Below are 13,058 nucleotides of genomic sequence, written 5' to 3' on the forward strand. Positions count from 1 at the left end.
ATCCAGTTAATTCAGACATGAATAACTTAGAAAGACTTACATATATACAGTGCTGTGAAACAGTATTTGTCTCCCTGATTTCTTCTATTTTTGCTAATTTGTCAAATTGAAATGAAGATAGATATACTTTATTTGTCATATATACATATACAGGTGTACAGTACAATGAAATTCTTTCTTTGCATATCCATCTTATGGCTCCCCTGGAGCAGACAGGGTTAAGGGTCTTGCTCAAGGACCCAACAGTGGCTGCATAGCTGAGCCTGGATTTGAACCGCCAATCTTCCGGTTGATATCCCAAAGCTCTACCCACTAGGCTACCACTGTCCCTAACCCATGCAGACACAGGGAGAACATGCAAACTCCACACAGAAAGGACCCGGACCGCCCTGCCTGGGGATCAAACCCAGGACCTTGCTGTGAGGCGACAGTGCTACCCACTGAGCCACCGTGCCGCAATGGTTCAGATCTTCCAACTAAATTTGGACAGTATTTTTACATTTTCTTTGACTTGCAGACAGTATAAATCCAAGATATTTCATGTTTTGTTTTGTCAACATTTTATTTATTTATATTCATCCATTCCTGCATTTCAGGCCTGCAACACATGCTGAAAAAGTTAGTAACAAAGTAAAAAAACTAAATAATTATGTACCTATTACAAATAGGTAATGTCAACAGGTAATTGTGTTTATGATTTAAAACTAAAGCAGTATCTACGAAAGGCTGAGAATGATAAAGAATCTCCAGTTTGTCAACAAATGTGTGATAAAATGATTAAAATGATTAAAACAATGTTTCACAATGTTAAAGGGATTTGCATATTACTTCCTCTACAGTGCAAAATATCATTAAATGATTCATAGAATCTAAAATAATGTCATTGTGGGAAAGGCAAGGGTGAAACTTAACAGTCTAGCAGTAATCATGTCTGGGTGTGGCTAGTAAAATTGAACCCAATTACTAATTTAATTTGGTTAACAGGTGGATGGGCAATTACTCTTTCATGTAGGACTGGGAAAGCTGAACAGCATTTGGATGTCTTGGTGTGTAGAACTGTTGCCTCACAGCAAGAAGGCCCTTGGTTCTATTACCAGGTGGAGCAGTCTGGGTCCTTTCTGTGTTGAGTTTGCATGCTCTCCCTGTGTCTGTGTAGGTTTCCTCCCACAGTCCAAAGACATGCAAGTGAGGTAAATTGTGAATCAGTGTAACCAAAGTGTAAAACATGATGGTAAAATCCTAATAAACAAACATCATTTAATGAAATAATCATTTCAAAAACATTTTCTTTACTTGGGTTATCTCTGTCTAATATTTAAAGTAGTTTGATGATCTGTTTATTTATTTATTTATTAGGATTTTAACATCATGTTTTACACACTTTGGTTACATTAATGACAGAAAATAATTCGTTACACAAGATTCATCAGTTCACAAGTTTAATGTCAAACACAGTCTTGGACAATTTAGTATCTCCAATTCACCTCACTTGCATCTTTTTGGACTGTGGGAGGAAACCCACACAGACACGGGGAGAACATGCAAACTCAGAAAGGACCCTGGACCACCCCACCTGGGGATCGAACCCAGGACCTTCTTGCTGTGAGGCGACAGCTTTACCCATTTGATGATCTGAAACATATTAGTGTGACAAGTATACAAATAGAAGAAATTGGAAAGGGGGAAAATACCTTTGCACAGCACTGTATTTATAAACATATTAATCAATTATAAGCATAAGTGAGTTGTTATGATAGTTTATGTCCTATACAATTCAAAGTTTATGTCCTATCTGCTCCAAATTAATTTAAATGTGTAAAGAGCAGTTACGGTGAGGACTATGTGCAAGAGACTGAATTTTCTTCCCAACAAACCTGTCAAACACTGCCTTAATGTACCTCACTTGGCACACAGGAACACAGTCATGCTGGACATGGGAAAGGCCACCAAACAGTTACCACATAGTTAAAGTGTATAACTTATATAAATATAAATACAATTAATTTTAAAAACCTGCTAGCAACAGAGGTGGCTAAAACATGTAAACATAATGATTATAAGGGGAGTGTCCACAAACTTTTGGCCATATATTGTATGTACAAGTCTAAACAAACCTTATGTTGTAGCCAGTATTCTTAAAATTGTACTTAAATGTACAACTATTTACTTGTTTAAAGTTTCTCTTTATACTTCATTATTTATTATTATTTATTTATTGGAGCAAGTAGGAGGCAATTACTAAACCATATGCCATTATTAAATATTCATTGCTCTAGGGTTGTTATGTAAGCTGTTTTCATATCTTTGCGGCTACATAACAGATTGTAGCCGCTAAACAGATCAAGTTTGGGGAGAAAAACATGTTCTAACAAGTCGAGCATTAATGGTTATTAGTATTTTACAGCTACGAGTACAGCTACAGCTATTGAATTTGGTTAACTGGTGGATTTAGTAGCACAGGGGGCAATTACTTTTTCATGTAGGCCTGGGAAAGCTGAACAGCATTTGGGTGGCTTAGTGGGTAGCACTGTCGCCTCACAGCAAGAAGGTCCTGGGTTTGATTACCAGGTGGACCAGTCCGGGTTCTTTCTGTGTGGAGTTTGCATGTTCTTCCTGTGTCTGTGTGAGTTTCCTTCGGGAGCTCCGGTTTCCTCCCACAGTTCAAAAACATGCAGTCAGGTTAATTGGAGACACTAAATTGCCATATAGGTGGATGGGTGTGTGTGTGTCTGCCCTGCGATGGATTGGCGCCTTGTCCATGGTGTTACTGTGTGCCTTGCGCCCATTGAAAAGCTGGAAAAGGCTCCAGCACCCCCCCCCGCGACCCTAATTGGATAAGTGGATAAGAAAGTGAGCGAATGAGTAAGTGAGCTACAAGTAGGTGAATTTGGCTACTCTATATTATACCCCTACATGTAAATAAACTGGTCAATGTGTGATGAACAAAAACACAAACCACCGTTGACATTAAGGGTAAAAGTGCACCTACTGACACGACCCAAAAACAACAGATAACTTTCAGGGAGCAGTGGAATATAAAGTGACCATGAAGTTTTCCAGCAGCCCCAAATCTGTGAATCCTTTAAGAATTCAGTACTATTAGTGTGCATTTTTATTTACTAAATTGGGGTATTTGCTTACCTGCCAGCTAGTTGAGGTTCACACCTGGTTTAAATGACTTTTTTTCCACTCAATAGAGATCTTTCTCTTTTTCCTCTGTTTTCTTTACAGCCTTCATCAGTTTTGAGTGATCCATGTGACTAGAAACTCAAAATATATCTATGCTTAAAGCCACTCAAATTAACTGGCAGGTGTAATGTGTTTAAATCTTCATATGCAAGATTTTTTTACTTAAACCTCTGAGAAATTTGGTTTTTAAAGTGGGTTAATTCCAACCACTGTTGACTGGCAGCAGAAGGAAGGTGAGAGAGCTCTACAAGCAAGCTGTTTCTAATTACTTTCTACAAGCTATTTTTGCCTTTTCAGAAAGGGGTTATTGATCTATACCTTTCCCAGACATGGGATGGTCAAAAACTGTCTTGTCTGTAAGAGGGTCTGGTGGATGGGTTATGGTTAGGTCGATTATGAAATGTGAGTCAGCAGGTGCTACTACCAAAGCTATATTTCACAGTTGGTTTGATGCATAGGAAACATGTTGCACTGCTTAAGCTAACCTTTAAATTAAATTTAGCTTTGAGTGTTAGCATTTGGCAGTACATGCTTGCGGATAGGTGCAGATTACTGGTTTAGGGTGTGTACAGATTTGCTGTCGCACCTCTACACAGAGGTAACACTCTGTAATTGTAGTGCTCGATTTTTATCACTTTAACATTTAAGGTGTATTAAAGCTCTTGAATTTCTGCAGGAATCACAATTTTATAGAATTGTGTAAATAGGCAAACGAGTCCCAAGTGTCTGTGACTTTTCAGGTGCTGGTGACCTCTGTTGGATGTAAGGTGGAATGACAGTGAGGCATGTTACGTTCACTTTGGTTACACTATGACCAAAAGTATGTGGACACTCCTGCTTAAGTAACTAGATCAGGTGCTTTAGCCACCGAAAATAATAAAGATTACAGTTTAGGATAAATTGAAAGTTAATTATATGGCAGCTATCATGAGCGTGCAATTACAATTAATGCAGCAAATTAAATGAATCTGATATAACATTAGGTTTGGGCATGTTTAAGTTATTTCTAAAATTTTCACAAACAATATCAAAGGCAGAAACAGCATCTATGTGGAGCTGCATTAAATTAACATGATACTGAGACTGAAGAAATAGAGGAAATTAAGTCAGCTGGGCCTTTTCTGTTACGTGCTATGCAACATGCATCACTTACCATAAGCTTTAACATTTTTAAGACCTCCTACCTATGGTGTACACACACACACACACACACACACATACATTCTCTCTCTCTCTCTCTCTCTCTCTCTCTCTCTCTCTCTCTCTCTCTCTCTCTCTCTCTCTCTCTCACACACACACACACACACACACACAAACCCTGATGCATTCTACATAGCAGGATGTTGTTTTTTACAAGGCTTCAATCAGGTGGTGTTTTAATCCTATTTAAATTATCCAGGAAGGACAGAAAGATCAGTCAAAGGAGGTAGAGTCCTTAATTCAGCTAAACATTAATGTTTTTAGGCATTTTTAGAAAGTTCTAGCATTAGTATCATTATGAAACGGAACATAGAACATAGAATAGAAGGAAGGAAGACCGAAACAAGCTAAACTTATGATGTGGTAATGCTGCTTTTTCTAACAAGCATTTCATGCCACAGATGTGGGATTTACAAACAACAACTAGTGCTGTAAGTAAACTCTGCATTATCAGAGGGAATATTTCACTCCTCATAAGTCTTTTCAGAAAAGCATTGCACTGTTGTATTACTCCCTTTTGAGTCATGTTTTTGACATACAGTATGTTGCTGCCGTCTGCTTCTTTGCTTCATCTGTTATTACTGTTGCTATGACGCCACAGCATCAAGGTTAAGCTATGATTGTGTGTATTTTTTCTAATAACAACGTACCTTCTACTCAAAGAGAACCCCAGTGTCGGACATGCTTGCACGGGATGAAGGATGCGGAAGTAATTCTCAGAGCAAGACCAGCCCAGAGACAGTAAACCAACTACATAGCATCTTAGCAGAACCAAGCTCATCAAACAATGTTTCCTATGAACCCAGGCCTTCTGGGGATGCCCAGTGTCTAGCAACAGTAACTGAAGACCAGGCATGCACAGAACAGCAGGTAATCCTGTTCGGGTAAATCTCTTTACTGTTCTTAATCTCAACCTGAATCACTGTAAAATTCCCACAGTTATGATGTTTCTTTAATATCTATGAATCCTAGTACAAATCTGTGCAGATATCTGTAGAGGTAGAGTAGTGTTGATGCTGTGCTCGTCAGTGCTTCCTATAGGTTTGACCTGATTTCTAGAAACCAACCTCTGTTTTTTACAGTAGCAAAAAGTATTTGCTAACCATGCTTTTTTTCCTGATAAAGGCACATCAGACCCTTCTAACATTGCTGTTTTAAGCACAAATCTAATACAACTGTCAACACTGTTGTATAACACAGTTTTTTTATATATTCCTATTGTTTTTAACACATTTACTTATGTGCTGCTACGTAAAAACAACCAAATGTAAAAATATATCTGACTTTATAGCCAGGAGGTGTTCTTGTGCCTTTTGGGAAGATTAGATGTACTGATTTAGTTTTGAAGTATGTCAAATACTTTTCACTTTTTGCCAGAATAATAAATGCCAATAAGAGTGTATGAGTAATCTGTGAGGACAGAAAGAATGATGATGTGTGTGAGACAACACTGTTGGAAACTAAATTTGCTCAACATTGCCAGAATTATACTTTTTTTTTTTTATAAAGGCACATCATGTGCTGCTAGACATAAAATCACCAAATTTGGAAATATAGCTGACCTTATAGCCAGGAGGTGTTCTTGTGCTTTTTGGGGAGATTAGATGTACTGATTTTGTTACAAATATGGCAAATATTACTTTTTGCCAGAATAATAAATGCCAATGCCAATAAGAGTGTATGAATAATCTGTGAGGACAGAAAGAATAAGGATGTGTGTGAGACAACACTGTTGGAAACCAAATTTGCGCAACATTGCCAGAATTATAAATGTGTTTTTCTGGTGAAGGAACATCAGACCCTCCTAACATTGCTGTTTTAGGCACAAATCTAATGCAACTGTCAACACTGTCAACTGTTGTATAACAGTTTTTTATATTCCTACTTATGTGCTGCTAGACATAAAACCACCAAATTTGGAAATATAGCTGACTTCATAGCCAGAAGGTGTTCTTGTGCTTTTTGGGGAGATGACATGTACTGATTTTGTTAAAAATGTCATATATTACTTTTTGCCAGAATAATAAATGCCAATGCCAATAAGAGTGTATGAATGATCTGTGAGGACAGAAAGAATGAAGATGTGAGTCAGACAACACTGTTGGAAACCAAATTTGCTCATCATTGCCAGAATGTGTTTTTCTGGTGAAGGCACATAAGACCCTCCTAACATTGCTGTTTTAAGCACAAATTTAATGCAACTGTCAACACTGTTGTATAACAGTTTTTTTTATATTCCTGTTGTTTTAAACACATCTACTTATGTGCTGCTAGCCGTAAAAACAACCAAATGTGAAAATATAGCTGACCTTATAGAAATCAGATGTACTGATTTTGTATGACAAACATTATTTTTTTTTTTTTGAATGTTGATCAAATTTGGTTTTCAACAGTGTTGTCTCACACACATTCTCAATCTTTCTGTCCTTACAGATTACTTATACACTCACTTATTCACTGTTAACAGTTAATGCACCAACAATCACATTTAACATAGCCATTGGTATTAAGAAGTATCTATATACTCCTGAGCCAATAATATCCAAATAGCCAACTGTTCATGAAACCTAAATATTAACATAGACAAAACTCCCATGACATAACAGGTTAGACAGCTATATGTCCCTGATCCATGTAAACACTCACACAGCCAAAACCACTGAAACTGTAAATATTGGGACCCTCAAATGACCCTGATCTATTTACAATCCTGAGCTGTAAAAATTAATACACCCAGATGCCAGTGAGTGAAGGTTTGAGACACCCATATCCCCCTGAGCCATGAATACTGAGACACTGAGCCGTAAGTACTAAGGTACACAAATGCCCCTAAGCCATAAATATTGAGACATAAATCTGGGCAAATCACTGTTTTTGTCAAGTCAAAATAAAAGATCTTTCAAGTTCTTGTACTCCTCTAGTTATTATTATTGCTCTTACAGCTTTTTCTCCTGTTTGAGAACTGAACAAAATGCAAATAGTTTTATAAAGCTAGGTGTAAAATGGATTTAAACAAAAACTAACAGTTTTTATATGCATATTTATTTTCCCTGAGCAGGACAACAACAGCTTCAAGGTAACAACCCTACTGCATCCAGAAAGTTGTGATAGCTCCTCCCAAACCACCTATAAATCTGAGCCAGGTATTAAAACTTTTGGCGTTGTTTACAGAAATTAATATTAATTTTAACCCTAATTTTTTATTTGTTTTTTAATATTTATTTATTTATTTATTTTTATTATTATTATTATTATTTTTTACCATTTTTTTTTTACCAAGTTTTGACACAAGTTTGAGAACCACTGGCCATAGTACATATTTTGTTAAAAAGTTAACACAACCCCTGCTTCAAATTATTTTAAAATTTAACATTTTTCTAGCAGCTGTAGTATAGTGGTGCAGTGGGTGTATGCATGTATTCAAGATCCCAGCTCTGGTTGCAGCGTGTGTTTTTACCGCTGCGCCACCTGAGCGGCTCGCTTCGAGCAATATTAAGTTTATTCATATTTATGTATATTTACAAACCCAAAGAAATATCACAGAAATTCTCATTTTAAAACATGGTTTACTTACAGTTTACATTGTATAAACTATATACCATCCCAAGTACACACCCTTTTTCAAACTGGCTAAATCAAACAAGATTTCCAGTTTATCCATAATTTTACCCATTGATATTCTCCTTTTCAGATAATGTTGGTGCATATGCACTTGAAAATATTGGCTCAAAATCTGATAAAACATACAGAACATCAAGAAAAGTTCAAGGCATCAGGTACAGCTTTTATTAGATTTATTAATTTTAATATGGTACTGGGTATGTAAGGACTCTGAAAGTGAAGTAACAATTTTATTGTTTCTGTCATAGCAAAAAAGCTTCTAAAGGTTCTAAAGTCCCAATTGTATGTCTGAAACGCCTGAAGATACTGGTCTCCAAGCGCCCACCGCAGGGACTCCAAAGGATTGGTGCTCCTGACTTTGGTCTAAAGTCTGAAGGGTCGTTCCTTCAAGAACTGGATAGAGAACTTTCTACTGAGGTAGTTTTACTAACAGCAGTTTGTTACACTGGTCATAGTTTGTACCTTTGGTAAAATATTACTTCTCTCTGTAACTTTCTGTGTTGGGTAGTCTACTGACTGGTCTAAATGTGCATTTAGGAGCTATCCAGTGAAAAACCAGCCCAGGAAGCAGAAGATTATCCAGCATCAGAGTCACCCCCTGCGGTGCATTACAGTGACTCCTTTGGAAATTCAGAACAATCAATGTCGGAGCTTTGTAATGACAAAGATGATTTGCAGGAATTGTCACCACCAAATACATCAGACCAATCCAGTGACCAAGAACCTTCTTTACAGCATCAATCTGAGGAAGAACACACTCCCAACACCAATCCAGCTGAACCAAGGTCTGTGCCTGAGTTCAACCTGCAGCCAGAATCCTCAACAGAGGCTGACTTCATCTCAGAGGCAGAAGTGGAATCGGAACTCCAAGCAGAATCAGAGCCGAGCTTTAGATCCAAACCACAAGTGGAATCGGACTTAGAATCAGACGTGGAGTCTGAGCAGCCCCCTGAATTGGCGCTTTCAGCAGAGTCTGAAGTCGAGCTGGAATCAGAACCAGATTCCACTGCTGAAGTGACTCTGAATCTTGAACAGGAATGTGAGTGGGAAGCTGAGCAAATTGCTACGGATTTAAATGCACAATCTGAACTGGCCACAGGAAACCGGGAGCAAGTGGAGATAGAGAGTGAGGACTTCTGTGCCGTCTGCTTGATCGGGGGAGAACTGCTATGCTGTGACCGCTGTCCCAAGGTCTTCCATCTGGCCTGCCATGTGCCCTCTCTGCTTAGCTTTCCGACGTAAGACCGGCCGCTTCTGTCAGAGCTCACAGACTTCCTTTTCATGTCTTCCCCTTTGAGCTAACCAACACTTATTTCTTCTTATTTCCACAAGTGGTGACTGGGTGTGCACTCTGTGCAGAAATTTGCAGAGACCAGAGGTGGAATATGACTGTGAGAACACTCGGCTGCCCGCATGCTCTGTGCCATCTGGACTGTCTCTATGTGACCAGAGGGTAAGATGTCAGCAGCTGGATTGCATAATGTGATTTATTTTAACATATTTTGGGTATATTTCCAAAAGTAATTACAATCTTTTTGAGTTGCTGCATTGTTCTGTTTATTTTACAGAAATGTGAGAAGTTAACACTGCTTATTTACAGCAACATTCTCAGTGCCCCTTTCCATGAGCCAGTCAGCCCACTGGTAATATTATTATTATTATTTTTCAATTGAATTTGATGATTTAGGCAGCTAACTGCATTTGAATGGCTGTGTTTGATCAGACGGGTTTAGATAAACCAGACATTAGTTTGCCATTATTACTTTTACTTCCAAAAGTTCAAAATATTTTATAAAACCGCCTCTTTGTTTCTACACTCACTGTCCATTTTATCAGCTCCACTTATTATATAGAAGCACTTTGTAGTTCTACAATTATTGACTGTAGTCATGTCTGTTTCTCTACATACTTTTTAACCTGCTTTCACCCTGTTCTTCAATGGTCAGGACCACCACAGAGCAGGTATTATTTAGGTGGTGGATCATTCTCAGCACTGCAGTGACACTGACATGGTGGTGGTGTGTTAGTGTGTGTTGTGCTGGTATGAGTGGATCAGACACAGCAGCGCTGCTGGAGTTTTTAAATACCGTGTCCTCTCACTGTGTACTCTATTAGACACTCCTACCTAGTTGGTCCACCTTGTAGATGTAAAGTCAGAGATGATCGCTCATCTATTGCTGCTGTTTGAGTTGGTCATCTTCAAACCTTCATCAGTGGTCACAGGACGCTGCCCACAGGGCGCTGTTGGTTGGATATTTTTGGTTGGTGGACCATTCTCAGTCCAGCAGTGACAATGAGGTGTTTAAAAACTCCATCAGCATTGCTGTGTCTTATCCACTCATACCAGCACAACACACACTAACACACCACCACCATGTAAGTGTCACTGCAGTGCTGAGAATGATCCACCACCTAAATAGTACCTACTCTGTAGTGGTCCTGGGAGAGTCCTGACCAATGAAGAACAGCATGAAATGAGGCTAACAAAGCATGCAGAGAAATAGATGGATTACAGTCAGTAATCGTAGAACTATAAAGTGCTTCTATATGGTAAGTGGAGCTGATAAAATGACAGTGAGTGTTGAAACAAGGTGGTTATAATGTTATGGCTGATCGGTGTATAAAAACACAATTTTCAGAGAAGTTGGGAAGTTTTGAGTTTTGTTAAATGTAATAAAAAAAATCTGTTATTTGTTGATTCTCTTTCATCTTTATGAAGCTGCTAAAAGTAAACACATTTGCAGATGCCTGTAACACACCAAAAATGTGGGTCAAAGGGGTGAGACTACTAATGAGACTTTGCAATGGTTTGCAGTTTTGCAAGTGGATTTTTTGTCCATTCTTGCTTGATACTAAACTTTAGCAACAGCCCTCGTCTGATTTTCCTCCTCATGCTGCACTATATATTTTTAATAGGATACAGATCTGTACTGCAGGCAACATACATTTTGTGTTTTTGGTAGTAGCGCATACACAATGTGGCCTGGTATCATCTTGCTGAAATAGGCATGGACTTTCAGGGAAAAGAAGTGTCTTGATGGCAGCATGTGTCTCTCTAAAATTTGTCTCTGGATCAATGGAAGTCAGCCATGCCGTGGCCAATGATGCACCCACATACCATGACTGATTCTGTTTTATCTGAAATCAAGCTGAAATGTGGACTTAGCTGACCACAACAAACATTTTCACTGTCTTTTGGACAATCTGAGATTAACCTAGAAAACTCTGAGTAATTTCTGCACAGAACTGCAATGAATAGTTTTCATTTTGTGTAACAGAGTTTCAGGTTGCTTTCCTTGATGCACCGTAGACTGTGTTAAGTGGTTATGGTTTTACTCTCAAGCCCATGAGGCTATATTTATCACAGTAGCATAATGGTTTCTCATGCAATGCTGTCTGAGAGCATTTAACAGAGATTTCCGGCTTTGCCAAACCCTGACAATGTTTTCTTAATATTATAAACAGTAGATGGTGAAAGACTAAATTATTATATGTACCACTTAGCCATAACATTAAAACCACCTCCTTGTTTCTACACTCACTGTCCATTTTATCAGCTCCACTTACCATATAGAAGCACTTTGTAGTTCTACAATTACTGACTGTAGTCCATCTGTTTCTCTGCATGCTTTGTTAGCCCCCTTTCATGCTGTTCATCAATGGTCAGGACTCTCCCAGGACCACTACAGAGCAGGTATTATTTGGGTGGTGGGTCATTCTCAGCACTGCAGTGACACTGACATGGTGGTGGTGTGTTAGTGTGTGTTGTGCTGGTATGAGTGGATCAGACACAGCAGCACTGATGGATTTTTTAAACACCTCACTGTCACTGCTGGATTGAAAATAGTCCACCAACCAAAAATATCCAGCCAACAGTGTCACGTGGGCAGCATCCTGTGACCACTGATGAAGGTCTAGAAGATGACCAACTCAAACAGTAGCAATAGATGAGTGATCATCTCTGACTTTACATCTACAAGCAGACAGTGAGTGGACACGGTATTTAAAAACTCCAGCAGCGCTGCTGTGTCTGATCCACTCCTACCAGCACAACACACACTAACACACCACCACCATGTCAGTGTCACTGCAGTGCTGAGAATGATCCACCACCTAAATAATACCTGCTCTGTGGTGGTCCTGTGGGGGTCCTGACCATTGAAGAACAGGGTGAAAGCAGGTTAAAACAGTATGTAGAGAAACAGATGGACTACAGTCAGTACTTGTAGAACTACAAAGTGCTTTCTAGATGGTAAGTGGAGCTGATAAAATGGACAGTGAGTGTAGAAACAAGGAGGTGGTTTTAATGTTATGCATTGAGAAATTTTCTTTTTCGAAATGATTGGCAATTCTACTTTTTATACCCAATCATGATTCCCTCACCTATTACTGATTCACCTACTTATTGTGGAACGTTGTAACTTGAATATTTTATAAAATTTTCACTCTTATTTTGCATCTGTCTCAACTTTTAGGAGTGTCTTGCAGGCATTCAATTCTAAATGTGTTTTTATTTACAAATTACAATGAACTTAATCAGTGAAAACACTGGAAATCTTTGTCAGTTAAAAAAGGAGTCAAGTGAATCACTAATAACAGATTCTTCATTTTATTGCATTTACAAAATTTCCCAATTTCTATTGGACACTGTATGAATAAAGGAATGTGAATTATATGCTTCCATTTTGTTGGAACAGTTTGGAGAAAACTCTTTTTCTCTTCTAAAAACATATTTTTGTCTCTTTACAAGGCTCGTCATTACTATCAGATCATCAAGAGGCCGATGGACTTGTCTGTTATCCGAAGCAGACTCAACAAGAACAGCCCAGCACACTACGACTCCCCTGCTGAGTTTGTGACTGATGTCCTGTTAATGTTTAAAAACTGTGCCAAGTTTAACTATGTAAGTGAAATGTTGTTTTTTGTACTATGCTTAAGCTTTGCAATGTGATTGTTTTGCATATTCACATCCTGTTTATATCCTGTTACCTCACTAAGAATAGCTACACAAGTTTGAACTAAATTAATCTTGCATATCTTCACTTCAC

General features: G+C 38.4%; 1 protein-coding gene across 1 annotated transcript in view; it reads left to right on the top strand.

Annotated features, from left to right (window-relative positions):
* Positions 1-13,058, top strand: part of trim66 (tripartite motif containing 66) — a 38,992-nt gene that overhangs the window by 22,160 nt on the left and 3,774 nt on the right. The window contains exons 8-15 of the mRNA XM_063013417.1: positions 5,053-5,259; positions 7,448-7,532; positions 8,081-8,165; positions 8,259-8,427; positions 8,548-9,248; positions 9,343-9,463; positions 9,579-9,653; positions 12,761-12,913. Coding sequence (XP_062869487.1) covers positions 5,053-5,259; positions 7,448-7,532; positions 8,081-8,165; positions 8,259-8,427; positions 8,548-9,248; positions 9,343-9,463; positions 9,579-9,653; positions 12,761-12,913 — 1,596 coding nt within the window. The remainder of the gene's footprint in view (positions 1-5,052; positions 5,260-7,447; positions 7,533-8,080; positions 8,166-8,258; positions 8,428-8,547; positions 9,249-9,342; positions 9,464-9,578; positions 9,654-12,760; positions 12,914-13,058) is intronic.

Source organism: Trichomycterus rosablanca, chromosome 17 (assembly GCF_030014385.1).
Source record: "Trichomycterus rosablanca isolate fTriRos1 chromosome 17, fTriRos1.hap1, whole genome shotgun sequence".
Taxonomy (NCBI): Eukaryota; Metazoa; Chordata; class Actinopteri; order Siluriformes; family Trichomycteridae; genus Trichomycterus; species Trichomycterus rosablanca.